The following is a 25,450-nucleotide window of genomic DNA, read 5'->3' as shown; positions in this document are numbered from 1 at the left end:
ACCTACGGCTTCAGCCTATAATAACCCGTTAAGAGTAGTCGAGAAGGCAGATGGTAGTATTCGTTTAGTCTTGGACTCGCGACAAATTAATACCATAATTGAACCCGAAACAGACAGACCGGAACGATTAGAGGAACTCTTACAAAACTTCCATGGAATATCAATCTTCTCATCAGTTGATCTAAAATCGAGTTTCTGGCAGATCGAGCTCCACCCAAATTGCAGAAAGTACACAGCCTTTTTAGCATTTGGAAGATGTTACCGGTTTCGTCGCCTACCATTTGGTTTGAAAATTTCGTCTGCCGCATTCATTCGGGGGCTGGACGGCATACTAAGCGATAATTTGAAACGTCATGTCACCAGCTATGTGGACGATTTGCTGATCGCGGAGAAATCTTGGGGAGAGCACAATTCGGTCCTCGGTGAACTCCTTGCGACATTCAAGGAATACGGAGTGACTATCAATATCGAAAAATCGAATTTTGGGACGTCCTCTGTCAAATTTCTAGGACATATCATCACGGGTGAGGGCATTGCGCCAAATCCCGAAAAGATCGAAGCGATTGAAAAGTTTCCCATTCCTACAACAAAGAAGCAGTTAAGGGGGTTCTTAGGGATCATAAATTTTTACAACCGCTTTACACTCAGAGCAGTCCTAGGTTGCATAAACTTACAGGAAAGAAGATTCCCTGGGAATGGGATGAGGTGGCCGAATCCGAATGGAAAGCATTAAAATTCGCATTATTACAAGCACCCATCCTCTCACACCCTAATTTAGCAGAAGAGCTTTGCATAGTAACGGACGGTTCATATTCAGGTCTGGGTGTCATGGTGTTCCAAGAATATGTACATGAAGGAAACAGGGTGTGGAAGACAATTGCGTTTGGTAGCAGAGTACTAGCCAAGAGTGAGAGGAATTACTCGGTAACCGAGTTAGAGGCGCTGGCTATTGTATGGGCGTTTGAAAAAATCAGATACTTTCTGTTTGGTTGCAAGACGAGGGTCTACACAGACCACAAGGCACTCAAGTTCCTGATGACTGCAAAGCTTAATCACAGGCGGCTCTTTAGGTGGGCATCATATCTGCAGCAGTACAATTTTTCGATAGAATATGTCCCCAGCAGTCAGAACATTATTGCAGACGCCTTATCACGATCACCGATCGGATTTGAGCACAACATGGACGAAGATCTCGAGGAAAATCACTACTGCCTTTTCTATATGCAGAAAGTAGCCTTTGAAAATTTTATTACCTGGAGTATGAAGGACATTAAGAAGGAGCAAGACAAGGACCCTGCCCTAGTGTTATTGGAACAGAAATGGATAGACAGAAGACACGCCACCGTCAGGCAGTTCTACCTCTTGCGGAAAGGCATAATTTTCCACCGAAATTATGCCAATGACACTGAATGGGGGGTATGCATCCCTGAACACTTAATAAACAAGGTTATATGGCACACTCACTTCAGCTATGGACACTTCGGACCACGCAAGTGCAATCCCAAGCTAAGGACCATGTGTTACTTTCGAAACATGGAGCGCCGAATTCGGAGGGTACTGTCGGTGTGTAAAGACTGCCAAAAGGCTAAGCACACCACTGTGAGTGTGCAGGCACCATTATACCCAATCGTACCGACCAAATTAAGACAATTAGCAGCAACTGATTTGATGGGGCCTTTGTCAAGTTAGTTCAACAAACACTAATACTTACGTATTAGTGTTTGTTGAACTAACGTCCAAATATGTTACCTTTACGGCACTGAAGAGGGCGACAGGACGAACTGTATCACGAGCCCTAATCCGGGATTTCCTACCACAGGTTGGTCATGTGAGTACAATTATTTCTGATAACGGGCCACAGTTTAAGTCAAAAACATGGAAGGAGACGTTGCGTCGATGTAAAATTGATCCCATTTTTATATCTTCACACCATCCGAGCTCGAATGCTGCAGAATGGGTTATTAAGGAACTCGGAAACTTGTGCCGGGTGTACTGTAACAAACAGCACACGACATGGGACGTTTTCCTTAAAGACTTCCAGGAGGTGATCAATGAGGCACCCCATGGGATAACAAAATTGGCACCCATTACAGTACTGAAAAACCGGATTTCTAAGGACTTAATAACCGAGGTCGTAAACTTCCCACCAAGGGCGCGAACGCAGCACCGAGCCATAGTGGATTTGGCTCTCAAGAGGATACGGGCTGCAGCAGAGGTCAGGAAGAGACGTGCCGACAGGGGAGCTCGTCTACGACACTTCCAAATTGGACAAAGGCTGCTCGTGAAGTCTTTCCGACTCTCGAACAAACAAAAAATGAAATGCCAAAAATTCTATTCTGTTTACAACGACCCGTACCGTATAAGGAGAGCAGCTCACCACAATGCTTATGAATTGGAGACGCTGAAAGGAAATAAGTCCATAGGACTCCACCACATCTCTCACATAAAGGAGTTCGTGGAATAGTAGCAGTGTAAGTGGTGTACATAGTAGATTAGGCGAATATGTGAACCTTTCTTAGGGGAACAATAATAGTCGCATTAATAGATTAAGATTGCTAAAGTATTAACACGCTGTGTTGTCTCGCATTAGAATTTAGTGCTGCTATCCGTTTTTGGTTTATGTTCGTGACTTACAATGTCGATGGAGTAGGAGGTACTACCATTCCATGAGCAATGTTATTGACCTTTCCTGTCTGGTGTCCATGTTGAGGGATGATGATGAGTGAGGAGATGTCGCACAAACGGGCGCATACAAGAACGTACTTTTAGAAGCGTTCTGAGAAGTCGTGATACACTCTATAGCGGCCACAACCAGTTCATGAGACGTTCATACCAATGCTTGCAGGCACGCATCAGTGCACTGCAAGATTGTGGTATATTGCGTGATTTCGAGGATGAATATGGGCAGTATAGTTTTTACAGGGATGCGCCAGCATCGTTGTCTTGCAAGTCGGGGTGAACCTGTGAGCGTTTGACTCCAATGGTGCCCTAGGGCCTAGACGGTAGAAATGCGGGCATAAAGCCTACCATGCCAATGTGCTGGTTGGGGATTTAGCGTGCTGCTCGTGACTGTCACAGATGAAAAACCAAGGAATTATACTTGGAGATTCGTGACATACTGTGTAGCTGGTGTGTGGTGGGCGACGGAATCCTCAACAGGAAACAATCCTGGCTTGGTCATATTACATTGCCTCTGGAAAGGTGTGCTTTGATCGCGAAAACCGCTTCACATAGAAAAAGAAGTTGCAACTATAAATTTATTGTCTTGTATAACCATGGCTAATCCAGTCTCCGGAGTTTCAGTGAGGCGTAGTGAGAACTCTGAGGCCGTGTCGTACAGCGCGCACATCACTGTCGTCAATAGCGGCGAGCAGCGAGACATGTCAGCGTAACAGGAATTATATAAGAGTGTTGTATAAGGTAAAAAAGAGAGAGAGAGACAGAGAGAGTACCATACACTAGGATAAGTTAAACTTTAGGATTTAACAGTAACTAGATCCTTAATATTGTGGGGGTTTTCTACCAAAAGTGTTTGGCGCGCGCCTGTTGGGATGCTATTTTTCAGGTCATCAAACCACAGACCCGAGATGGAGGGACGACGGGCGAGCGAAAGTAGAATAGTTGCATGTTCTTTATAGCACAGTAAAACTTCGACCTGCATAATAACATAATTTATTCAAAAGACATAGAATGTAGATCGTTGGCAAATGGTAGTTAATTCTTGAGCATGTCTACTGCCGCTCTATATAATGAATAGTAATATTAGTGCGGGCCCGCACATTTAGTTGTTCATCCAATATAGCGTCACACACCATGTACAGTAGTGAGATCGGTCTCTACACAAATATCAAGAGAGATTATTTTCATGTCTGGATTAGATATACCAAGATTTTGTTATAATGATAGCCATAGATTGATAACTGTAAAATTAAAATAAGAGTGTCTGAAATGACAGACCATCAATGTATCGTCATGTAAATTTATTATAGCATAGAAGGTCATGGGAAAAAGTTAGGCATAAGATTTTTGTCAGAACTGTGCAGATGACGGGAATCGTGGCAATGCAGAGGCCGGCCAGAGCAAAAAACAAGAGGTCATCGGCTATCTGCAAGAAGGGGAGCGTCAGCGCGCCACCTGACGAGAAGGGTGCGGCAGCGTCCGGTCCTACAAGCTGACAGTCACCGGGCCGTATACCTGAGGGATTAGGCGGCAGACAGCCCTCGCCGGGCCACAAGCGAAAATGTGGCTGGCCGTTGACACTGACACGTGACCAGCACGCAACAACCAGCTAGCTCTCCGTACGCGGCAGCCGTTTGGAGGGATTCCCTGCGGTAGACCACGTTGTCGTGAGTACACGAAGATCACATAAGGTGCCAGAACCTGCGCCTCATGTGCCTCAGGACAGAAAGGGACGCTATATAATCACCTACTTGAGGTTTTACAACTCACTAGCATTGGCCGATCTGCATACACAAAGCAATATCGTGCCACAAACTCTAACAAATGAATTGTCTTATTTCTAACTCCTCCTCTCATTTAGAGAGCAGTTGTAGCAATCGTCACTCCTAGTTCGATCCTGTCTGGATGACCTCACACACTTGTGGAGTCACTCCACGTGCCATCATCCCTCGCCGAACTGCAATATTGGGAAACGTAAAGTACTGTCCAGGGATAGAAGAGACCTGGACTACTGATGTATCCCAACTAGTAGACCTCAGAGACAATTAATCGACATGAGGAGAGACTATCACTATGTCTTCCTACCGTACTGCCGTGATCATATGCGTGGGTCTTGTTGCAATCTCAACAGAGTACTGCAGATGCTCCAGCACACCCTATTGCTGTTGCAACAACATAGCAACAACAGCCGACGTTTAGCCCTATGTGATGTCAGTACTGTGGCCCCATCCCAAAAGCCCCCCTCCGATGCTCAAGACATGGGACCATGTGCATCAATGCATATGACTCAACATACCAACCCGCTCAGAGAAACTAACGAATTTGTGAAGTGCTTCGAATATTTCTAACAATGTGATTTAGTGCCTCATTCTCAGCACAGTCGTGAACATTGTGCAATGTGCAAGCACAACTTGACACCCCATGAACCTTGTTTTTTTTCTTAAATTTCTTTCTCTAGTGTTGTTTTTGTAATGCATGTTATACCTTGTATGTGTCTGTGTTTTGCATTGTAATTATTATATAAGTAATAGAGTAGGGCGCACAAATTACTGTATTGTTCTCCACACCATGTTTTTTTGTATTCTGTATTTATTGTTGTGTGTACATTTTGTAAAGGTTATTCTTGCTGCAGGGAGACGGAATGAATCAGGGGTTGCAATTAGATTATGAAAGCTCACAAAGAAATTGTTAACCTAACAGTAACATGTGTGATTGAGTTCAGGTTATTTTAATGATTGAAATTGTTGTAACATCTTGGGCATTTAATTGCAGAGCACTCCAACTCTGATTGTAAAGAATAAACTGCTCCATATTTGGCTCACGTGCCCGGGCCATATTTAGAGTGTGAATGTCTGTGTGAATCAGTGTTTGGAAGGGGCTCCCTGGGTATGGATGTGTGATGTGAGTGTTAGAGTTCCATATTAAGAAGGTGAAGTTGGCTACATCATAAATAATCCTCCCTCTATAAGCTGCATTTTTCAGTTGCAGTGATTTTTTTTTATACAGTGCGGCATGTGGAGTCAGTTTGCAAGATTGTTCTTGGGCGATTGACTCACTACCTTGCTCCTAAGTGAGCCAACTGCTCACCAGTTACAATCTAAAATGGCGTAGGGGCTATGAGAGGTGGCAGAAGCCCCCTCTCATATTTCTATCTTACTCTGAGTAATTCGATTTTCCTCTCTAATTGCATGCGGTGAAAAGTTGCTATTCCTTCACACGCGGACTTTCCACACAGCATCTCTCGTCACCCGGGTGGTCCGGTGACAGGCGAGTTCCGCTGAGCTTGAAAGGGTTAAGCCGATGGGTGTGAGGGAATCGAGTGAATGCTTTCCAGACGCCGACATTGTCATAATAGCGGCGGAGACACGCGCGCAGGGGCCTGAAGGAGCGGCTGGGCTAGAGATTCCGTTACTTCGCAGAAACTTAGCGAAAACCGTTTCTGGTGGGCTACCAGTGAGGCGTGGGAATGACTTGTGTTCCCAGGCAGTCTTCGCGGGCAAAATTCCCGCGTTTTCTGCAAAATCGTAACTGTGGTTGGCTTGCTCAGGGCATATCTCCGTGACCTAGCAAAATCGGCGAAGAAATTGGCGCCAAGAATCTCCATTGGTGGAATGGTAGTACTTCGGCAATTTTCCGCCGGTTTTCGAGTTGCTGATTGGAATGTTTAACCACGGCCACTGTTGTGGGGGCGGGAATGTTCTGTGTTCGGCTTGTACGGGTGCTCTTGAAAGAGTCGCCTTTCGGTCGGGGTAGGTTACAAGACTGAGCTCTCGCTGCTCTGGACAGCCTGCTTTCCGTTGGCTGTCTAATATACTCTTATTTAATTGTAACTGTTCGACGAAGTTGCTGAAGTTTCGACTTCAACGTAACTTTCCGAGTACAGTTACCAATTGAGCGTTCTGCTTACAAGCGGCCTATGATGTCTGTCTTGAGCAGTTTTGGCTAAAGTTGACTGTGTCGGAGTTACTGTGTGACTTCGCTTGTTAAAATCAATCACTGTACCGTCAGTGATTGTGTGACAAGCCTTCTTCGTCTCCCTCAGAGGCGCATTTGTATTGCTAGGAAGTCTTTAGTCTGGAACAACCAGACCAGGATAATTTGTTTCGAGCTATACTCGCGACATTATCATCACCACGACGGGACGTCGAAGCAACCAGCCATCGCCTCCGGTACGCCAGATCGTGTCCTTGCAGTTAAGAAGACAGCTTGGTAATGTACATCCGCAGCACCGGCAAAGCAGGGAATTTTTCTAGGTGATAATCAGAGCTCAGCAGAGCGCGCCTGTTCGTCTTTTCCAACTTTGTTCTGTCTTGGGTGTTCATTGTCTGAGTTCTCACTACTGTAGCAGCAATTAATGTTGGATTGGCTGTGTGTTTCTCTTAAGATTTGAGTTGCAAGGAATTCGCTCCACATACCACTTCGTCATAAATGTCACAATCTAGTTTAGGGACAACTTCACCTTCACAGCATTTATTTGAGTATCCAATTTGAGCCAATTTGATGTATTGTAAATGTTACATGTGTTTTGATTATTATTTTGAGTTTAGTCATAATAAATCATATTGTTATTTTGGACAGAATTTTCATTCTGTTAATCGGTAGAGCAACCCTATCATTTCTCACTACGTTAATGAAACTTTCCTTTATTTAACTTATTTATCAAATTAAATTATTGCAGGTGCCAAACTCTTTTCTACTCCACTTGCAGGGTCGATTACAGTCAGTTCGCGTTTCTTTTTAATCCATGTGCAACAGCAAAAGTCGGAGTTAGAATGGGGGGGGGGGGGGGGGCTTAGAGCATCATTTACATATCATTTACATGTGTAGATTCTAGAAGAATGTAGTGTTAAATTCACTGCTAGCCCTGGCACCTCGCAACAGCAAGTGATGTTTTAGGAATATGGGAACAGTGTTGTTGACAAATAACCACCCTCCGTTCGTATGTGCGGCCAAATACAACTCATCTACAGTCAGCTGTGTAAACAGCAACAGGGTCTGCAGATTGCTTAATCGTCCTGGTTTCATGTGAGGATGAAATCTACTGCAACGTATAGTCTGAAGCTGGACACCGGCATCTTTTAAACAGTCCGCGAGCAAAGTCTTTTAAATATATGGCCGCCAGGTGACCGTCGTTATGCTGCTGGGATATGTGCCACTCACAGTTCCATAAGCAGCTTTCTGAATCGTAGATTTGAGATCCATATAAGGGATCGGTGTTGGGCCTAATTGTCCTTCCGTAATGCTCCTCTTGGCTAGACGGTCAACAATTTCATCATGGAGAATACCGTGGTGCACTTTTATCCAGAGGAAGCGGACGTCTGTGCTCAATGTCCGCGCGTCTGCTATGGGCGCCAAGATATCCGAAGCATATTCGTTAGTCTTTTATCAAATACCGGATGTTACAGTTTCCGCAACGCGCTTTGGGAGGCCCGTGAGGAGCAGTACGAGCCCGAACGTCTGTTGTGTGCTGTGATAAATGGCTTCCCTGATGACCAGTGACGCCGCCGTAAAGACAAACGATTCAGACAAAAGTGCAAACAATTGGCAGAAGCCGCTAGAGGGGCTGAAGAACGCATATGCCACAACGGCCTCAGTTTTAGAGCCACCCATTTGGATGCAAGCGTAATATGGGCAATGTCGGATAAGGAAATGCTCTAGGTCGAGACTGACGTTCGTCCCCGTTCTGAAATCGGACGGCAAGTACGACGCGAGGGTTGGATTGAAGGAAATACCAAACGAAGAGGGAAAGGAAGGGATTTTTATGTTTTTTAGAATTAGTGGTAAGAGATGTCGCCATTTCTTATAGCTGCGGACTAGTAAGGGAGTTCGGTTCGTTTTTCTTCTGTCAGGTATCTGTGTGAGTCCCCAGAATTGAAGCACCGCCTTGAGGGCGGCACAACCAGATATCGAAGACCGACTAACGAGAAAAGCCACTCTGTTGGTTAAACGCCTCTTTGGAGCTTCGGTGCACGCAAAGCCTCGCATCACCTGGAAAAAAAAAAAATCTTGAGCGATCCAACCGCACAATATGCCTCCGCTGGGCTACTGTCCGGTTTCTGTGCTGTTTGGCCGACTGCAGAGGTGCAACTTAATGTGAACTGTGAGAACGACATGCCAGCCGGTGTGGCCGAGCGGTTCTAGGCGCTTCAGCTTGGAACCGCGCGACCGCTACGGTCGCAGGTTCGAATCCTGCCTCGGGCATTGATGTGTGTGATGTCCTTAGGTTAGTTAGGTTTAAGTAGTTAAAAGTTTTAGGGGACTGATGACCTCAGATGTTAAGTCCCATAGTGCTAAGAGCCATTTGAACCATTTTTGAGAACGACATTTTGAGGAGTACCTGTTTCTAATGTCCGTTACATGCAGTTCAGTTCGCAATGTTCGCCCGGAAAGCGGCTGAGATGGAACTGCTTTCTCCAACAGCAGCGATTCCTGTCGGATTTGAAACTACTGTCGCTGGCAAGACGTGTCACTCTTTTCTGGTTCCTCTGATTGTGATCTTTTTGCGACTACCGTTCAAATGCCGTGTCAGATGGTTGCGAGTGGTACTTCATTTCTTGTAGACATGTAGTGCTCGAGGCTGTGAGAAATGAAGAGTTCTGGTAACTTCATTCACGGTTTCGTCAGGGCACGTCAAAATATGATAACACATTTCTGCCATTCTGTCACGTCCCCAAGTGGAAACAACTCAATGCGCTGATTCCTTACAGCCAACTGGCGTCTAACACCACTCCACTCACACGATTTACGCCAGCGATGGGTGGTCATATAATCATCCTGTGCCAGTTTTACACCACCAACAGCCTTAGAGAGAGACCAGTGTTCCCTTCTGAGGGGTGACTTTTTCACCACTGGATGGGTTCTACTATATAATGAGACACAATGTTAATTTCATAGTAATATTTCAGAAAATAATAAAGGCAAGAATTCCTCCCTGCTAACACCCATATTTCTAGCGATTAATTCTCATAGCATTAGGTTGGTGCATAAGTTCGTAGCGTTTTCTTTTGCATGTTGGCATCCTGGTTGCTGTGGGGCTTTGTATCGATTGACATCTTTTATTTGTAATTCACTGTCATTAGTTGAGTTTACATTTGTCGTTTGGAGGTAGTAAGTGAAGCTATGGACACTAGAAAATGGAGTGCATCGGAACATTTCCGACCTATTCTTCTGGTTGAGTTCAGTAGAGGCGTGACAGCAGTGGTGGCAGCCACAGACATTTGGGCCGTGTATGGGGATAGTGCCATTGGACAGAGCACGGGAAGAAAATGGTTCCCTTGTTTTAAGAAGAATTGTTTTGACATTGGTGTTTCTCCATGTTCAAGAAGACCTTCGAGGTTTGATGAAGATCGTTTAAACGCTTTAATCCACATTGATCCATGTCAGTGTACTCTAGAAATGGCAAATGTGATGAACTGTAATCATTACACCATCGTGCGACATTTTCATTCAGCGAGAAAGGTTCAAAAATCGGACGTATGGGTACTGCTTGCTGTAAGCCAAAATCACGAAAGTAGCGGGTGGTCAGGTCTACATCTCATGATCAATTGGCTCGTGAACAACACCAACCATTCTTATCCTGTATCGTTACTGTTGACGAGAAATTGTGTCTTTATGCTAACATAAGGAAAAGAAAGGTACGGTTGAGTCTAATGAAAGCAGCAATTCGCTGTACAAAGACCTGCGTGCATCCGTGAATGACAGTGTTACGCTTCTGGTGGAAAAGCGACGGTGTGGTGTACTACAAATTGCTTCCCCGCGGTGTAACCATCACTGCTGACATTTATTGTTTTATTGTCAACAACTGAGACTTCTTGCAGACGCATCCTAGAACAACGACAAGGAAGACTGTGTGAAGTTATGCTACGCCACGATAGTACCCACATTCTGCTGAACTGAGAAAAATCAACACAGGAGTTGGGTTTGGAAGTCATTCTGTGCACAACTTATTCACCTAATCTTGCATCCTCAGATTTTCACCTTCTCTGCTCTCTATCGAACAGTCTTCAAGGAACTCCTTTTCCGGATGAAAGTGGGCTCCGAACAAGGCTCGACGAGTGCTTCGCCTCGTGATTTCTACAGTTGTGGAATCTAAAAGCTACCCCAGCGTTGCCAGACTGTTATGTGATCTGTTGCGTTTATTAAACTCATGGAAAACACTACGAACCTGTGCAGTAAACCAAAGAAGAGTGTGGAGGTGACCAGAAACCAATACACTCCTACGGGTTCAGCAGGGATCTGGTCCTTCCATGTTTTGGGATGGCATTGCGTACATATGTCGCTAGACTCCCATCACTCTCGAGGGCCATTTGAGGGCTGCACAGTACTGGAACAGAATGAACCATTCCTGTAGACAACATTTCGGCGATGAGATCGCACATCAGTGCATGACCCCCCACTCATGAACGCCTCCCTCCAGCAGGCAGGAAGCATCCGAATGCTAAGGCCAACGGAATCTGCTGACATGAACCCGACTGAGCACGTTCAGGGCCAGTTGACATTGGAGTGCTTCGTCGCAGGATCCCTCGTCGTACGATACGCCTTAGGAGAATCGCAGTTGTCGTGTAGTACGGCTTGAGCAGCAACGTTCGACCACGTTGTGCACAGCATACCCATGAGGACTCAAGCTCGTTGCAATGCACAGGGTGGAGGAATGCGGTGTTGAATTTAGCTACCCATAGAACTTGAATTCGCAGATGTGTATTAAGATGGGCTTTCTGGCCAGAGATATGGTCACAACCCAGGAGGCGATGTCATGCTGTTATCAAGGGCAGTCTTGTCATTCGTTTGCCACCACAGTCCATTACCGCCAGATTTCGTCGCACTGTCCTAACGGATACGTTAGTCACACGTCTCACACTGATTCCTGCGGCTGTTTCCGCAGTGTTGCTTGTCTCTTCGCACTCTCGGTCGTTAAGTGAAGACTGTAGGCCACTGCGGACAATGTCCGGAATTTTGGTATTCTCGGCACACTCTGGACGCTGTGGATCTCGAAACATTGAATTCCCTAGCGCTTTCCGAAATGGAATGTCCTAGGCGTCTAGCTCCAACTGCAGTTTCTCGTTCAAAGTTTGTTAGTCCCCGCCGTGTGACCATAATGACGTCGGAAACCTTTTCACATGAATAACCTGAGGACAAGTGATAAGTCCGCCAATGCACTGCCAAATTTAAACGGACGAAAATCTCAAAGATTGGCGATCTTTTGCAGAAGCTCGAAATTTAGCGCGGACTTCAATACGAGATGCTTACAATAGGTTCCACAACAAAACCTGGCAGAAAATTCAAAGAAATTTTGGTCGTATGTGAAATATGCTAGCAACAAGACACAATCAATTTCTTCTCTGCGCGATAGCAATGGAGATACTATCGACGACAGTGCTTCCAAAGCAGCGTTACTAAACACAGCCTTCCGAAATTCGTTCACCAGAGAAGACGAAGTAAATATTCCAGAATTCGAGTCAAGACCATCTCCCAACATGAGTAACGTAGAAGTAAACATCCTCGGAGCAGTGAAGCAACTTAAATCACTTAACAAAACCAAGTCTTCCGGTCCAGATTTTATACCTGTCAGATTCCTTTCAGAGTATGCTGTTACAATAGCTCCATACTTAACAATCATATACAGCCGTTCGCTCGACGAAAGATCCGTACCCAAAGACTGGAAATTTGCATAGATCACACCAATATTCAAGAAAGGTAGTAGGAGTAATCCATTAAATTACAGGCCCATATCCTTAATGACGATATGCAGCAGGATTTTGGAACATATATTGTGTTCGATCGTTGTGAATTACCTCGAAAAAAAAAAACAGTCTATTGACACACAGTCAACACGGATTTAGAAAACATCTTTCTTGTGAAACGCAGCTAGTTCTTTACTCACACGAAGTGCTGAGTGCTATTGACAGGGGATTTCATACTGATTCCGTATTTCTAGATTTCCCGAAGGCTTTTGACACTGTACCATATAAGCAGCTTGTAGTGAAATTGTATGGTTATAAAATATCGTTTCATTATGTGCCTGAATCCTTGATTTCTTGTCAGAAAGTTCACAGTTCTAAGTAACTGACGAAAAGTCATAGAGTAAAACAGAAGCGGTTTCTGGCGTTCCTCAAGGTAGCGATAAAGGCCCTTTGCTGTTCCTCATTTATATAAACGATTTTGGAGGCAATCTGAGCAGCCGTCTTCGGTTGTTTGCAGATGACGCTGTCGTTTGTCAACTAGTAAAGTCATCAGAAGATCAAAACGAATTGCAAAACGATTTAAAAAAGATATCTCAATGATGCGAAAATTGGCAATTGACCCTGAACAACGAAAAGTGTGAGGTCATCCACATGAGTGTTAAAAGAATTCCGTTAAACTTCGGGTACACGATAAATAAGTCAAATCCAAGGGCAATAAATTAAATACATAGGAATTACAACTACGAACAATTTAAATTGGAAGGAACACGTAAGAAATGTTGTGGGAAAGACAACCCAAAGACTGCGTTTTATTGGCAGGACACTTAGAAATGTAACGGATCTACTAAAAGGACTGCCTACACTACGCTTGTTCGCCCTCTTATAGTATACTGCTGTGCGGTAGGGAATCCTTACCAGGTAGGACTGACGGAGTACATCGTGAAAGTTCAAAGAAGGGCAGCACGTTTTGTATTATCGCGAAATAGGGGAAAGAGTGTCACTGAAATTATACAGGATTTGGGGTGAACATCATTACAACAAAGACTGTTTTCGTTGCGGCGGAATCTTTTCACGAAATTTCAATTACCAGCTTTCTCCTCCGATATGAAAATATTTTGTTGACGTCGAGCTACATAGGGAGGAACGATTTCCCTGATAAAATAAGGAAAATCAGACCTCGCACCGAAAGATATAGGTGTTCGTTTTTTCCGCGCGCTGTACGAGATTGGAATAATAGAGAATTATTCTGAAGGTGGTTCAATGAACCCTCTACCAGGCACTTAAATGTGATTTGCAGAGTATCCATGTAGAAGCAGTTGTAGATATACCTGACGTGCACGATACTACCGCCATCTGAATATGTGCATGTCCCTTTCCCATGACTTTTCTCACCCAGTGTTGCCTCCACCGCTAATGCTGCCACCTGCCATCTGTGGGTGGTTATCGCATGTTGACGTCGAACACAGATGGTCATTACATTAATGTGGCTGGACTCTGTAACATAGTTCATGACAGTTTAACGTTCCCTGCATGCCTCCTACGTGGTGTTATAACTTTAACGCCAAGCAGTGTGTTTTACAATAAACCTCCAGCGACGGCCTTAGCATGGATATCCTGTGACGCGAAGGGGTGACTCAGGGCTTTCGCTTATGTAAGCTTAGCGGTGGTCGTCGTTTGCAGTATTTTTGTGGTTTTTTCGTTATAAGTTGCTGAAACATATTACTAATCAGAAGCACACAAAATTTTAATTTTTGATTGGGACAGTGGTCAACCCAGATCGAAAAATAATTTAAAATACTTCCATTCCCCCCGATTCTAGCCAAAGTTTCGGGGAGGTTTTCCTGGGTTATCAGGCGAATACTGGAACTGCAAATTCCCTCTCTCTCTCAAATATTCTCAACTGGAAACCCCTCCGTCCTACCCCTGACCTACTGGGATGTGTGACCCAGAAGAACAACTTTCGGGGGAGTAGGGAAAGAAAGACGTTCAAAAAAAAGAAAATTATTGTTACTGCAGATAACTCACCCTGCTGGAGAGGAAGCTCTTTGAGAGGACAACGATGGTGTGCCGGCTGTGATCCATGGACCTGGAGATATTCTGCACGATGACGGTGCCCAACTGGAAGTCGCGCTCGTGAAGGCAGACGCGGTAGCGCTGTGGTCCGTTCTCCAGCAATGGCACCAGCGTGCCCACCACCCAGGGGCGGTCGTTGCTGCTGTAACCAATCAGACGGAATCTGGGTGGAGGACCCATCTGAACTTGCCTATAACTGTTCATACAGGTCGTATCATTTACGGGTGGGAGAACGGTATTACCTAAAGGATTCCAAGCCGAAAGGTATTGTTAAGCGCTTGATTTCTTTAGAAAACTAAAGGAACTGGACGCAAAGATAGATCAAGTAAAGCACTATTTAAACACGTTGTAATTGTACTGATCTGAGCGCGAGGCTACGACTTTCAGGAGTGTAGAATGGAGAGCTAGCTGCAAGAGGCAGGCAGCGTGGAAGACGCAAATTTCCGCCTTCCACCCTTGGGAAAATATACACTGATGAGACAAACGTTGTGATCACTGCCCACCTCGAGGTTGTATGCTGCCTGGTGGGGCTGAGGACACGTGACGCGGAAAAAGAATTATTTGAACGGAGCAGAGACGAATGTGGACTCATTCTTGCGGCAACAAATGGCGCAAATGCGGAAATCCACCGACTTCAGCGACTTTGAGAAAAGCCCAAAAGCCAGATTGTTGTGGCCCAGTGCCTGGAAGCGAGAATCCCGTAAACGGTGGAACTGTTCGGCTGCTCGCCTTCTACTGTCGTGGGCATCTGCGGGAAGTGGTTGATAAATGCTGAAATCACGAGTAGGCGACAAGAAGTTGGACGTCCGTACCTCATCACAGAACTTAGGGATCGAAGGCTTGCCCGCTGCCTAAAGCAATATAGGCGACCATTGTGGCAGGTATGACTACAGAATGCAGTGGTGGCGCAGGCACAAGTGTTTTGGAGAATACCGTTCAACGCACGGTGTTGGACATAGAGTTCCGCAGCAGAGGACCCCTACGTGTTCCCATGTTTACCCAACAACACTGTCAGTTATGAAACTTCCTGGCAGATTGAAACTCTGTGCCGGACCGAGGCTCTAAATCGGGCCTTTGCGTTTCGCTGACAAGTGCTCTACCAACTGAGCTACCCAAGCACGACTCACGACCCGTCCTCACAGCTTTACTTCCGCCAGTACCTCGTCACCTACCTTCCGAACTTCAAAGAAGCTCTCCTGCCAATCTTGCAGAACTAGCACTCCTGTAAGAAAGGACTGTCAGTTATGATTGCAGTGGGCATGGGATCATAGTGACTGGACCGCGGATCAATAGAATCGTGCCACCCGGTAGGATGAATCCCGTTTATTGTTAAACCAGATCGATGGTCGTGTCCAGATATGCCGTTACCCAGGCGAACGGCTTGCTCTAAACAGGCAGCGCGCCATGGACGCAGGCCGGTGGGAGGAATATTATGTTCCGGAGCATTCACCTGGGCTTGCATGGGACCAGCTGTGAACTACGAGAACATTATTAGGGACCACCCGTAATCCCTTGTGCTTGATGTCTTCCTCAACAGCATCTTCCAGCAGGATAACTGTCCGTGTCACAAGGGCAGAATAGTGTTGTAGTGGTTTGAGGGGCATGATAGTGAACTCACGTTGATATCCTGACCGCCAAATTCGGCTTGTCTTAACTGGATGAAACGCAACTGGGTCGCTGCCACGCGCCAGCTCTGCGCGCACAAACCAACCGCTCGTAAATTACGGGAGGTGTGTGAACTATGCCACAAACCTCTGGAAACCTATCAAGTACTTGTAGAATCCATGGCAAGCGGAATGACTATTGAACTGGGCTCCAAAAGTGGGCCAACACGATTTTAAGTAGGTGGTCATAATGTTTTGGCTCATCAGTGTATAGAGCGTTGAATTGTGAATTATGGACACAACAAACAGCAAGATCCGAGTTCTGAGGTAGGGTGGACCTTTGGAGGGACTACTAGGCAGGCAACAATCCAGTGTTAAGTTCTGGAGGGGGTCACAGCTCGTTACTGCCCTCCCCTCTCCCCTCCACGAATGGAACTTGCAGTCACTTCCAAAATTAATATGCCACAGGTACCTAGGATTTGCATAATAATAACAATAAATAAATAAATAAATAGAAATTTTCTGACATCAACGCTTAGTACATTGCTTGAGCATAAGTTTCAAAAAATTTGAATTCAGAGAAACTCATCATTTAAAAAGTACTCGTCCGAAAATTACAAGTAGGGAAGTATTTTTTAAATACAGCTGATTTAAGAACAATAATAGGGACGAACTCTCATTACCTTGACGTCATGATTTACATGACGTACACTGATCAGTCAGAACATTATGACCACCTGACTATTAGCCGGTATGTCCACTTTTGGCACTGATAACAGGGGCGACGCATTGTGGTATGGAAGTAGTGAGACCTTGGTAGATCGCTCGAGGGAGTTGGCACCACATCGGCAAGCACAGGTCACCTAATTCCCGTAAATTCCGAAGACGGGAGCGATCATCTCCGACGCCATGTTCAGTCACATCCCAGATGTGTTCCACTGGGCTCAGATCTGGCACGATGGGGGAGCCAGCACATGAACTGGAACTCGAACCATTCCATCACACTCCTGGACTTGTGACGAGCCATATTACCTTGTTGAAAAATTCCATTGCCGTTGGGGAACATGATCGTCACAAAGAGGTATCCGTGGACTTCAACCAGTATACGATACTCCTTGGCCGTTATGGTTCCTTGCACGAGCTCCCCTGGACCCATGGACGCCCATGTAAATGTTCCCCAGAGCATAATGGAGCAGCCACCAGCTTGTCTCCGTTCAGCAATACGGGTGTCAAGGAGCTATACCCCTGGAAGACTACGGATTCGCGCCCTCCCATCGGCATGATCAAGAAAGTATCGGAATTCATCAGACCATGCAACGCTTCGCCACTGCGCCAATGTCCAGTGCCGATAGTCACGTGCCCATTTCAGTAGTGCCGATGCCGTGGTATTAACATTGGCACATGCGTAGGTCGTCGGCTGCGGAGGCCCATCGTCAGGAGTGTTTGGTGTACCGTATGTTCAGACACACTTCTCCTCTGCCCAGCTATAAAATCTGATGTTAGTTCCGTCACAATTCGCCGCCTATCCTTTTTTACCAGTCTGACCAGCCTACGACGTCCGACATGTGGAATGAGGGGTGGTCGCTCAACCCCACGATGTCTGGACGTGGTTTTACCTTGCCTTCGGCACCTGTTGAAGGCACACACCACAGCATTCCTCGAACACCCGACAAATCATGCCGTTTCCGAAATGCTCTTGCCGAGCCTCCGGGCTATCACAATCTGTCCTCGGTCAAATTCAGATAGATCGCACGCTTCCCCCATTCTACACAAGGACAGCACGCTCGCTGATTCTACATGCACCGAGCTTGTGTCTGAGTAGCAGTCATTCCTCGCCAAGTGACACTGCTGTCGCCTGGACGGGTTTATATCGGTAGTAGGTCGGTGGTCTTAATATTCTGGCTGATCAGTATAAAATCGACGAGTGTACTCACCAATGTGAATATTTCAATTAGCACCACGATTATAAATAGAGGCTTGCACAATATGTCTATAGGAGTGTGTATCTGGAGCTGGAGAGGATGTTGCTTTGCGATTTTTTTTTCAATGGTTGCAGCACGGCTTCAGTGCTTGGCGGCCACGTTATCAGAAAACGTTACCGCGGCCGATACAAGAAACCTTAGAGAGATCATACAGACGGCAGTCAGTAAGACATACTTTCGCAAGGAGCTACAAGCGAATTTTGCTAACAGAGCGAGAACCACTGCCCCGGGACAAGTTACCACATGTCTAATTTCGACGAGAGCCGCCAGGGCTGCAGCAATGCTGCCACAGCAGATTTACGTAAGGAGACTGTAGTCTCGGCGTTCTGGATTACCTTACATCCAGGTCAGATAGGCTCTAAAATGCATACATTGAGAGTCATGTTTAATAGAAGACATGTGTTTCAGAGTAGCAAAGATGAACAGGTACGCACTTTAGATCCATCTTTACCCGGAAATTTTTTCTCGTTTTGGCCTATACTACCGCCTCCCAAAATATGGAAAGCAAAGAGATTAGAATAAAAGAGGTGTCGGACAATTTACGCTATAGCTTTGGACCCAGTCGTTTCTGGAGCAGTGTTCCATACCTCACATTGATACTTTTACTCCACCATCCCCGACAGTTTGTAACATCGTCACGGAATTACCCAGTATTTCCGTCAGTACTACGAAAATGAAAAGAATATATATACAAGATAGTAATATGCCCGATATATTGATGGAAATATCAGGATCGTTTTCCTGGAATTTATTTATTGTTCTGAGACAGTGAGAACATCGCCAGACAAACTGTGATAGGATTGCTTAAGCCGATTTCGATGAGTGATTTATATGCGACATTTCGATGGCTCTCAGTGCCAAAACAGACGAATCGTAACGATAGATTCATTTATCCTTTACAAAATACGATTATGAAACCGGGTGACTGTTTTCATCGGTAAGATGTAAACAAGAAACAATAACATGCCTGTTATACTGGTGGAAATATCAGGGACGTTTTCCGGGGTTTTACTTATTGCTCTGAAACAGTCAGATTATAACTACCTGGGCTTCCGCGACCGGTGTCATGATGTTTAACATTTTTCTACGTTTTGTATAAAATACTTTAATTATAAACTGTAAGACCAACGTCTCTACCGTATTACAACAGCCTTCCTTAGTGGGTTTCGTGGAGAAAGGGTGCCTCTATTTGTTGCAGACGATCGGCATCAATACGTCATATTTGTGAAACTTTATTGACCCTGCCAACGTCGTTGCCGCAGTGGTAACACCGGTTCACGTCAGATCACCGAAGTTAAACGCTGTCGGTCTGGGCTAGCACTTGGATGGGCAACCATCCGGTCTGCCGAGAGCTGTTGGCAAGTGGGGTGCACTCAGCCCTTGTGAGGCAAACTGAGGAGCTACTTGATTGAAAAGTAGCGGCTCCGGTCTCAGAAACTGACATACGGTCGGAAGAGCGGTGTGCTGACCACATGCCCCTCCGCATCCGCATCCAGTGACGCCTATGAGCTGAGGATGACACGGCGGCCGGTCAGTACCGTTGGGCCTTCGTGGCCTGTTTCGGAGGAGGAGTTATTGACCCTAATATATAGCAGGCTACTCATGAAAAATTGGTTCAAATGGCTCTGAGCACTATGGGACTTAACATCTGAGGTCATCAGTCCCCTAGACTTAGAACTACGCAGGCTAGGCGCAAATTGAGACGCTATGCGTGTGGCGCGACGCAGCGCAGCGCGGGTTTTTGTAACTTCACTTATTCAAATGGGACCGCGCAAATTGCGACGCGACGCGACTGCGACGCGACACGCGCCTGCGCCAGGTCGCGCGGCGTTGTGTTTGGGGCACGGTTTCTCGCGCCGCGCGTCGCGCGTGCCTCGCTAGCACCGTGGGAAATTTGAGGCGGGGAGCGGAAAAGTAGCCCGGCCATATGCTCACACCGGAACGGCGCATATGAGCAGAGGTAGTATTTCCTATACGATAAATTTTGCCTTACTGTGTACTAAATTTTATTGCCGTTGGGTAGTGTTTCGTTTTTCGCCATTTAAACGCTCCAGCTTTCTTCGTTAGTACATTATACTTTTCTGTTATTTATATCTGTATAGTTTTGTTTTGTTTTTCTTCTGTCAAGAAAAATGCATACTTCAGTAACTGATGAGCCATTGGCTGTTGGAATTGTATCATATGACTTCGCGATGTTTTCAGATCGCAAGGAGGGCCAGAGGGTTGTGAATAAGGAAGCAAGGAATATTATAAAATCACGTGATTAAGAACCAAGGCAGGAAAGTAAAACAAGGTTATCTTCTCGCTGCCTAGTATGCTGGCGTATCTGTACGATCTGTTACAAAACTTTAGAAAGGGATAATCTCCACAGGTATGATCCCTTTTCTGCTCCTGGTAAAAAGCGTCCAAGATCTGAAGTATAGAAGTCTCACTGTGATTACTCTGATATGGAGGTAATAGTGTAATACGACACCCTGTGCTACATGCATGTGAACATCACATTTCCACTGCAAGCTAGAAACAGTTGAAAAGCAGTCACAATTAACAATATTTTAATTGGTTCGCCGTGATGAGAAAAAGCATTTCAATTACCGCATGCACATTATCAGCATTAATAAACTAATTATACAACAGGCTACACAAATGAAGAAAATGGTCGGTATTATTACGAAAGTAGGAATATCCTAAAAGAGTGCTATGATTAGATATATTTAATTTGTTGAAATGTACTGCTGACAAAGGCAGATCTACTTTCATGACAATGTTTTTCGAACTGCAACTCACTAGGCACACATGGCTAGCTTGTGCATTGCTGTCGCGCGCATTATCCTCCGCTGCTGACAATACACTGACCATTGTGTTGTGCGACAGATCAATTGTTTATTTTTCTCAATAACAACTATTTTATTCGCGATCACACATTGTCAGTTTGGCAAGCCGTAGGTGAGTAACCAGTATCTGTCATTTGCCTATCATTCCGCCTGAAGCAACGCTCGTCATTATTTTAATACTGCTCAGATCAAGAGAAGGAATAAAGTCCTTTGGTAACTTTCCATTCCAGTCGCTCAGCGATAAAAATACGATGGGTTACGGGGATTCCACAAAAATTCCAACCGAACTGGCAATCTATTTTTGTGTGATTTGTTAACCTTGTCTCATTCGAAGATGCATCACCATTTGTGAGTAATGGCCACATTGCTCTTGGTGACTAGTTTAATTGTACTTCCTTTGTCACAGTGTAATTCGCCAAACTCATCTCACAGCAGCTATTGAGACAGAATTCCGAAACGGAGTGTCTCATCAAACAAGTAATTGGCAATCACAGAGCTCAATAGTTTACGGGAAACCTCATGGTGTCGGTTTGCAATAACATAAAAGAAGAAATTTCATGTTTATTTTCATACTAGGAAGCTGTTGTTCCGCTAGCTGTCGATAACTCTTAAAAAATTACAGTCACTGGAGTGAAATATATAAAAAGGGAAGTATAAGTAATGATATATCGCCATAGATAAGGAAGTTCTGTGTGTTTAAGAATTGGCAAAACACTCTCCTCCTTGTGTGCTATCATTCGCCGAACTTTCGTTTCGATGTTTCGAGCGGTTTAGCAGATATGAGAGATGTTGTATTTCATTCTTGCGGGCGTGAGATCGGAAGTGAGCGCGCTACATGGGTTTCATTTTCTCGAGATCGGAGACAGATAGAGACCTCCTTCCAAGTCTAAACAAAAATTCAGCATGTTAGCTAAATTTCATACGCAGCAACCTATTGTGTAATAGGCACCAAACGGAAAATCATAGCGACCCCTAATTTTCGTTGCAAACTTTTTGAGTTTTGCGTAGTGTCTTATTAAAATGTGTACATCACAGTAAGAACGGTCATTAGCGAGATGACGACGCTAGAAGTAAGGCAAAAATCATATGTTTTCAGTGAATAGTTTCTGTAAAATCGTTTGAGAAAGATAACAGGTTGCGCGCGCTTCGGTTCTGTCAGCGCAGAGCGTCGCCAGTCGGCGCGTGCGAAGTACGCGTCGCAATATGCGCTGCACCCGCGCGATTCGTGCGGCACGTGCGTGTCGCGCTGTAGTGTCGTGTCACGTCACACGTGCTATACGCGTCTCAATTTGCGCCTAGCCTTGAACCTAACTAACCTACGGACATCACACACATCTATGCCCGAGGCAGAATTCGAACCTGCGACCGTAGCAGCAGCGCGGTTCCGGATTGAAGCGCCTAGAACCGCGAGGCCACAACAGTCGGCTTATTCAATAAGAAAGAGAGAGAGTAGGAAAGTAGCTATCCGTGGGGTAGCTGACTTTTCAGTGATTGGGGTCAGTCTTCATATCAGCGCTTGGTTTCTGGTGTGCGGGGAAATGCACTGACAGACCCTCTAAAGATGTTTGTCTAGGCTGTCGTATCCGTGTACGGTGTGGCTTTTGTCCCGCGACCGCTCGCGGCTCGCTGGACAGGGATAGCTGGCAATCAAGACGCCGGAAGTTTTTAGCCGTCCTCTCTACTGATCTCAGACTGCTTCATCATTTCTATCGCCTCTCGAATTTTGCGTCGGCTCGTGCACAAGTCTTTCGCTAGCACACAGGCTTCCTGGAGCAAGAGAGGCTGTCCACAGTCAAGGCGGTGTTCCTCTATCGCCGATTTATTGTGCTGTGCTAATCGCATATAGCATTCATGTTCTGCTTCTCGTGTGCTATGATCTCCTTTGTGTGGGCAGTTCCGCACTTACAACGTAGTTAACATACCCCTGCAGTATTTACTTTCCGCCGGCTGGTGTGACCGAGCGGTTCTAGGCGCTGCAGTCTGGAACCGCGCGACCGCTACGGTCGCAGGTTCTAATCCTGCCTCGGGCATGGATGTGTGTGATGTCCTTAAGTTGGTTAGGTATAAGTAGTTCTAAGTTCTAGGGGACTGATGACCTCAGATGTTAAGTCCCATAGTGCTCAGAGCCATTTGAACCATCTACTTTCCTTTCGCATCATTGGTTGAACCTGTCATGTTGTGGTTCCTGTGGCTGCTGCGGAAAATCGGTTTGAAACCTCGTCGGTGAAGGACATTGCCTAGCCGTTGATGGACGCATTTAGTAAGTGCACTAGCGGAAGCTTCTCTTCCTTGCCTTCTTCTCATGTTTTATTTCGGTTGGCCTCGGTCGCATTTCTTATAACACTGTTGCAATAAGCGTTGGCGCGAAATGTGTGGTGTAGCACCCTCAATTCTTCTTTGATGTTGGTGGTGTCACTCACATAGTAGGCACGGACAGTCGGACTGTGCAGAAATGAATACTTTTGAGGTGGGTCATGGTAGCTGTCTGAGTTTACGTACCGATTTGTGCGGGTTGGCTTCGGGCGCATTTTGTGTCCCAGTGTGCAGTCCGCAGTTCTATGCACCTCCACATCCAGAAATGGTAACACAACGTTGTTTTCTGGCAAAAGAGTCGTGGAAGCGCCAACGGAAAATTCGAGAGGCGATAAAAATTATTAAGGAGCCTCATAATATCCATAGAGAGGATGACTCCAAACTTCCAGTGTCCTGGCTGCCGGCTCTCCCTATCCAACAGGCCGCGAGCGGTCGGTGGGCAAAAGCCACACCAGACATGGACGCGACAGGGTTAACAAACAGCTTTAAGGTAAGACCGTACTGAGCAGAAAACCGCCGTTCTATTTAGTGCACAGCATCTGAAATGCAACGGGCGTGACAATACATTGCGAATTTAGTATGTGAGTCGTTCTAAAAGTGACATGGATGTGGTAATAATTTCTTTTTTATGTGAGGCAGAAGGCTATAATCTTATTTATGCGAACATGGTGGTGACCTCTGAAAGAATAGTGATGCGGGGATCTTTTCTCGGTGAGATTTAGCCAAAGAACTACCAGGTCCAAAAGAATTATCAGGTACGAGACTTCGACTGCCTCACATGTTTGTCGGAGAAGCTTTTCTATTAAAAATTTGTCTGATGATATCTTATCTTGGTACGAAGTTAGATGACGCCCCAGACGTAACAGAGCAGAAAACGCTTTTGGAATACTGTGTCATAAAATTAATGATTTACTATCGCAAAATCTATCTCAGTCTGGAACTACAGAGAAAGTTATCCAAATGCGGGATGATTCACAGATTATTTCAGTTCCACGCAAGATAGTTTGGTCTGGCAAAACGATATGATAAACAAGGGATATCGTCGAACAGACAATAACCAGTAAAAAAATGTAGTAATAGGCACGTGATACTAAATAATAGAGTACTAATCGTTCTTTTCTCAAAGTAAAATAAAATCCGATTTGCAGGTACTCGTACGTTATGTTTACTCCCATTTCCTTGGCAATGTGTTTCCAAATGTTTCTTTTTTTGGTACTATTCTTATAACGCTCGTTTTAAAGGCCATATCACTCTGGATATTCGCTTATACATACAATTAGCTTTTCCTCGTCTAACGCCGTTTTGGTAAACAGACTTTCGTTTGGAAAGCCAAAAGAGATTCGATCTGAGTGACGTGCAGTGCTGCGACACTTGCTACTCCGCACTAGCAACAACGGAAGCACGCGACGCCGCACGGCGCGTCACTGTTGGCCAGTTGGTCAACTTTGCTTCGCAGTGCTGCGTGGGGCAGTTCCGCTGCTGCCTAGTGCATTCTGTTTCATACGATTGCTTAGAAACAATATCTAATGGCGTTGTGCCGCGCTGCTCTGCTGAAGTGTAGTTTTGCTCAGTGCGGTCTCACGTTTAGAGGGACTGTCAAGTGTATTTCCGCGCACACCAGGAAGACATGCCAACCAGAAACCAAGCGCTGGCTTGCAGACTGTCGCGAATCACTTCAAAGCCGGCTGCCCCACGAATAGCTACTTTCCTATCCCCTCCGTTTCGTCATGATTAGTTTATTATATTCTAGGGTCAGTAAAGTTTCACAAAAATGACGTACTGATCGTCTGCAATACATAGAGGCACCTTTCCTCCACGAAAACCAGCCTTGTCCTACGGAAGGCCGCTGTAAAACGGTCAAAACGTTGGTTTTACAGTTGATAATTAAAGTATTTTATATAGTGACGGAAAAAAATCGCAACACGAAGGAGTTGCGTGACGTAAACGAAAGTTGGTAGGAGTGTCTGTATCTGAAAGATTCTGTCTATTTAGATTTCACGCGAGTCGCATAAGAGTGGCGCCACCATGGGGTTCCAAATCAGTTTTGCTTTAAATATACGCTGTAACGTTCGTGAGCGTTAGTTATCTTTGAGATTGGACGTGGTAAGCTGATGTTAGTCAAGAATGCCTTTAAGGCGACAACGAGTCCAGTATCAACACCTCAGCGATGACCATCGTGTTCCGTGTATGGCTCTGGTGCATCGTACTGTAGCTGCAGCAGCAATCTGAGCAGCTGTTAGCACCACAGTCAGACAACGCACTGTTACAAATCGGCTACTTCAGTGACA

At 45.5% G+C, this 25,450-nt stretch overlaps 1 protein-coding gene across 2 annotated transcripts in view; it reads right to left on the bottom strand.

Moving 5' to 3' along the window:
- LOC124776212 (toll-like receptor 2) overlaps positions 1-25,450 on the bottom strand; it is a 183,499-nt gene that overhangs the window by 8,607 nt on the left and 149,442 nt on the right. For both annotated transcript variants that reach the window (XR_007015605.1, XM_047251063.1), the window contains exon 5: positions 14,385-14,574. Coding sequence is in view for 1 of the 2 variants with exons in the window: in XM_047251063.1 (XP_047107019.1) it covers positions 14,385-14,574 (190 nt within the window). In the remaining variant the exon portion in view is untranslated. The remainder of the gene's footprint in view (positions 1-14,384; positions 14,575-25,450) is intronic.

The sequence above is a fragment of the Schistocerca piceifrons genome, chromosome 2 (assembly GCF_021461385.2).
Source record: "Schistocerca piceifrons isolate TAMUIC-IGC-003096 chromosome 2, iqSchPice1.1, whole genome shotgun sequence".
Taxonomy (NCBI): Eukaryota; Metazoa; Arthropoda; class Insecta; order Orthoptera; family Acrididae; genus Schistocerca; species Schistocerca piceifrons.
The sequence above is the reverse complement of the archived record's forward strand: the minus strand, read 5'-3'. Positions and strand labels throughout refer to the sequence as shown.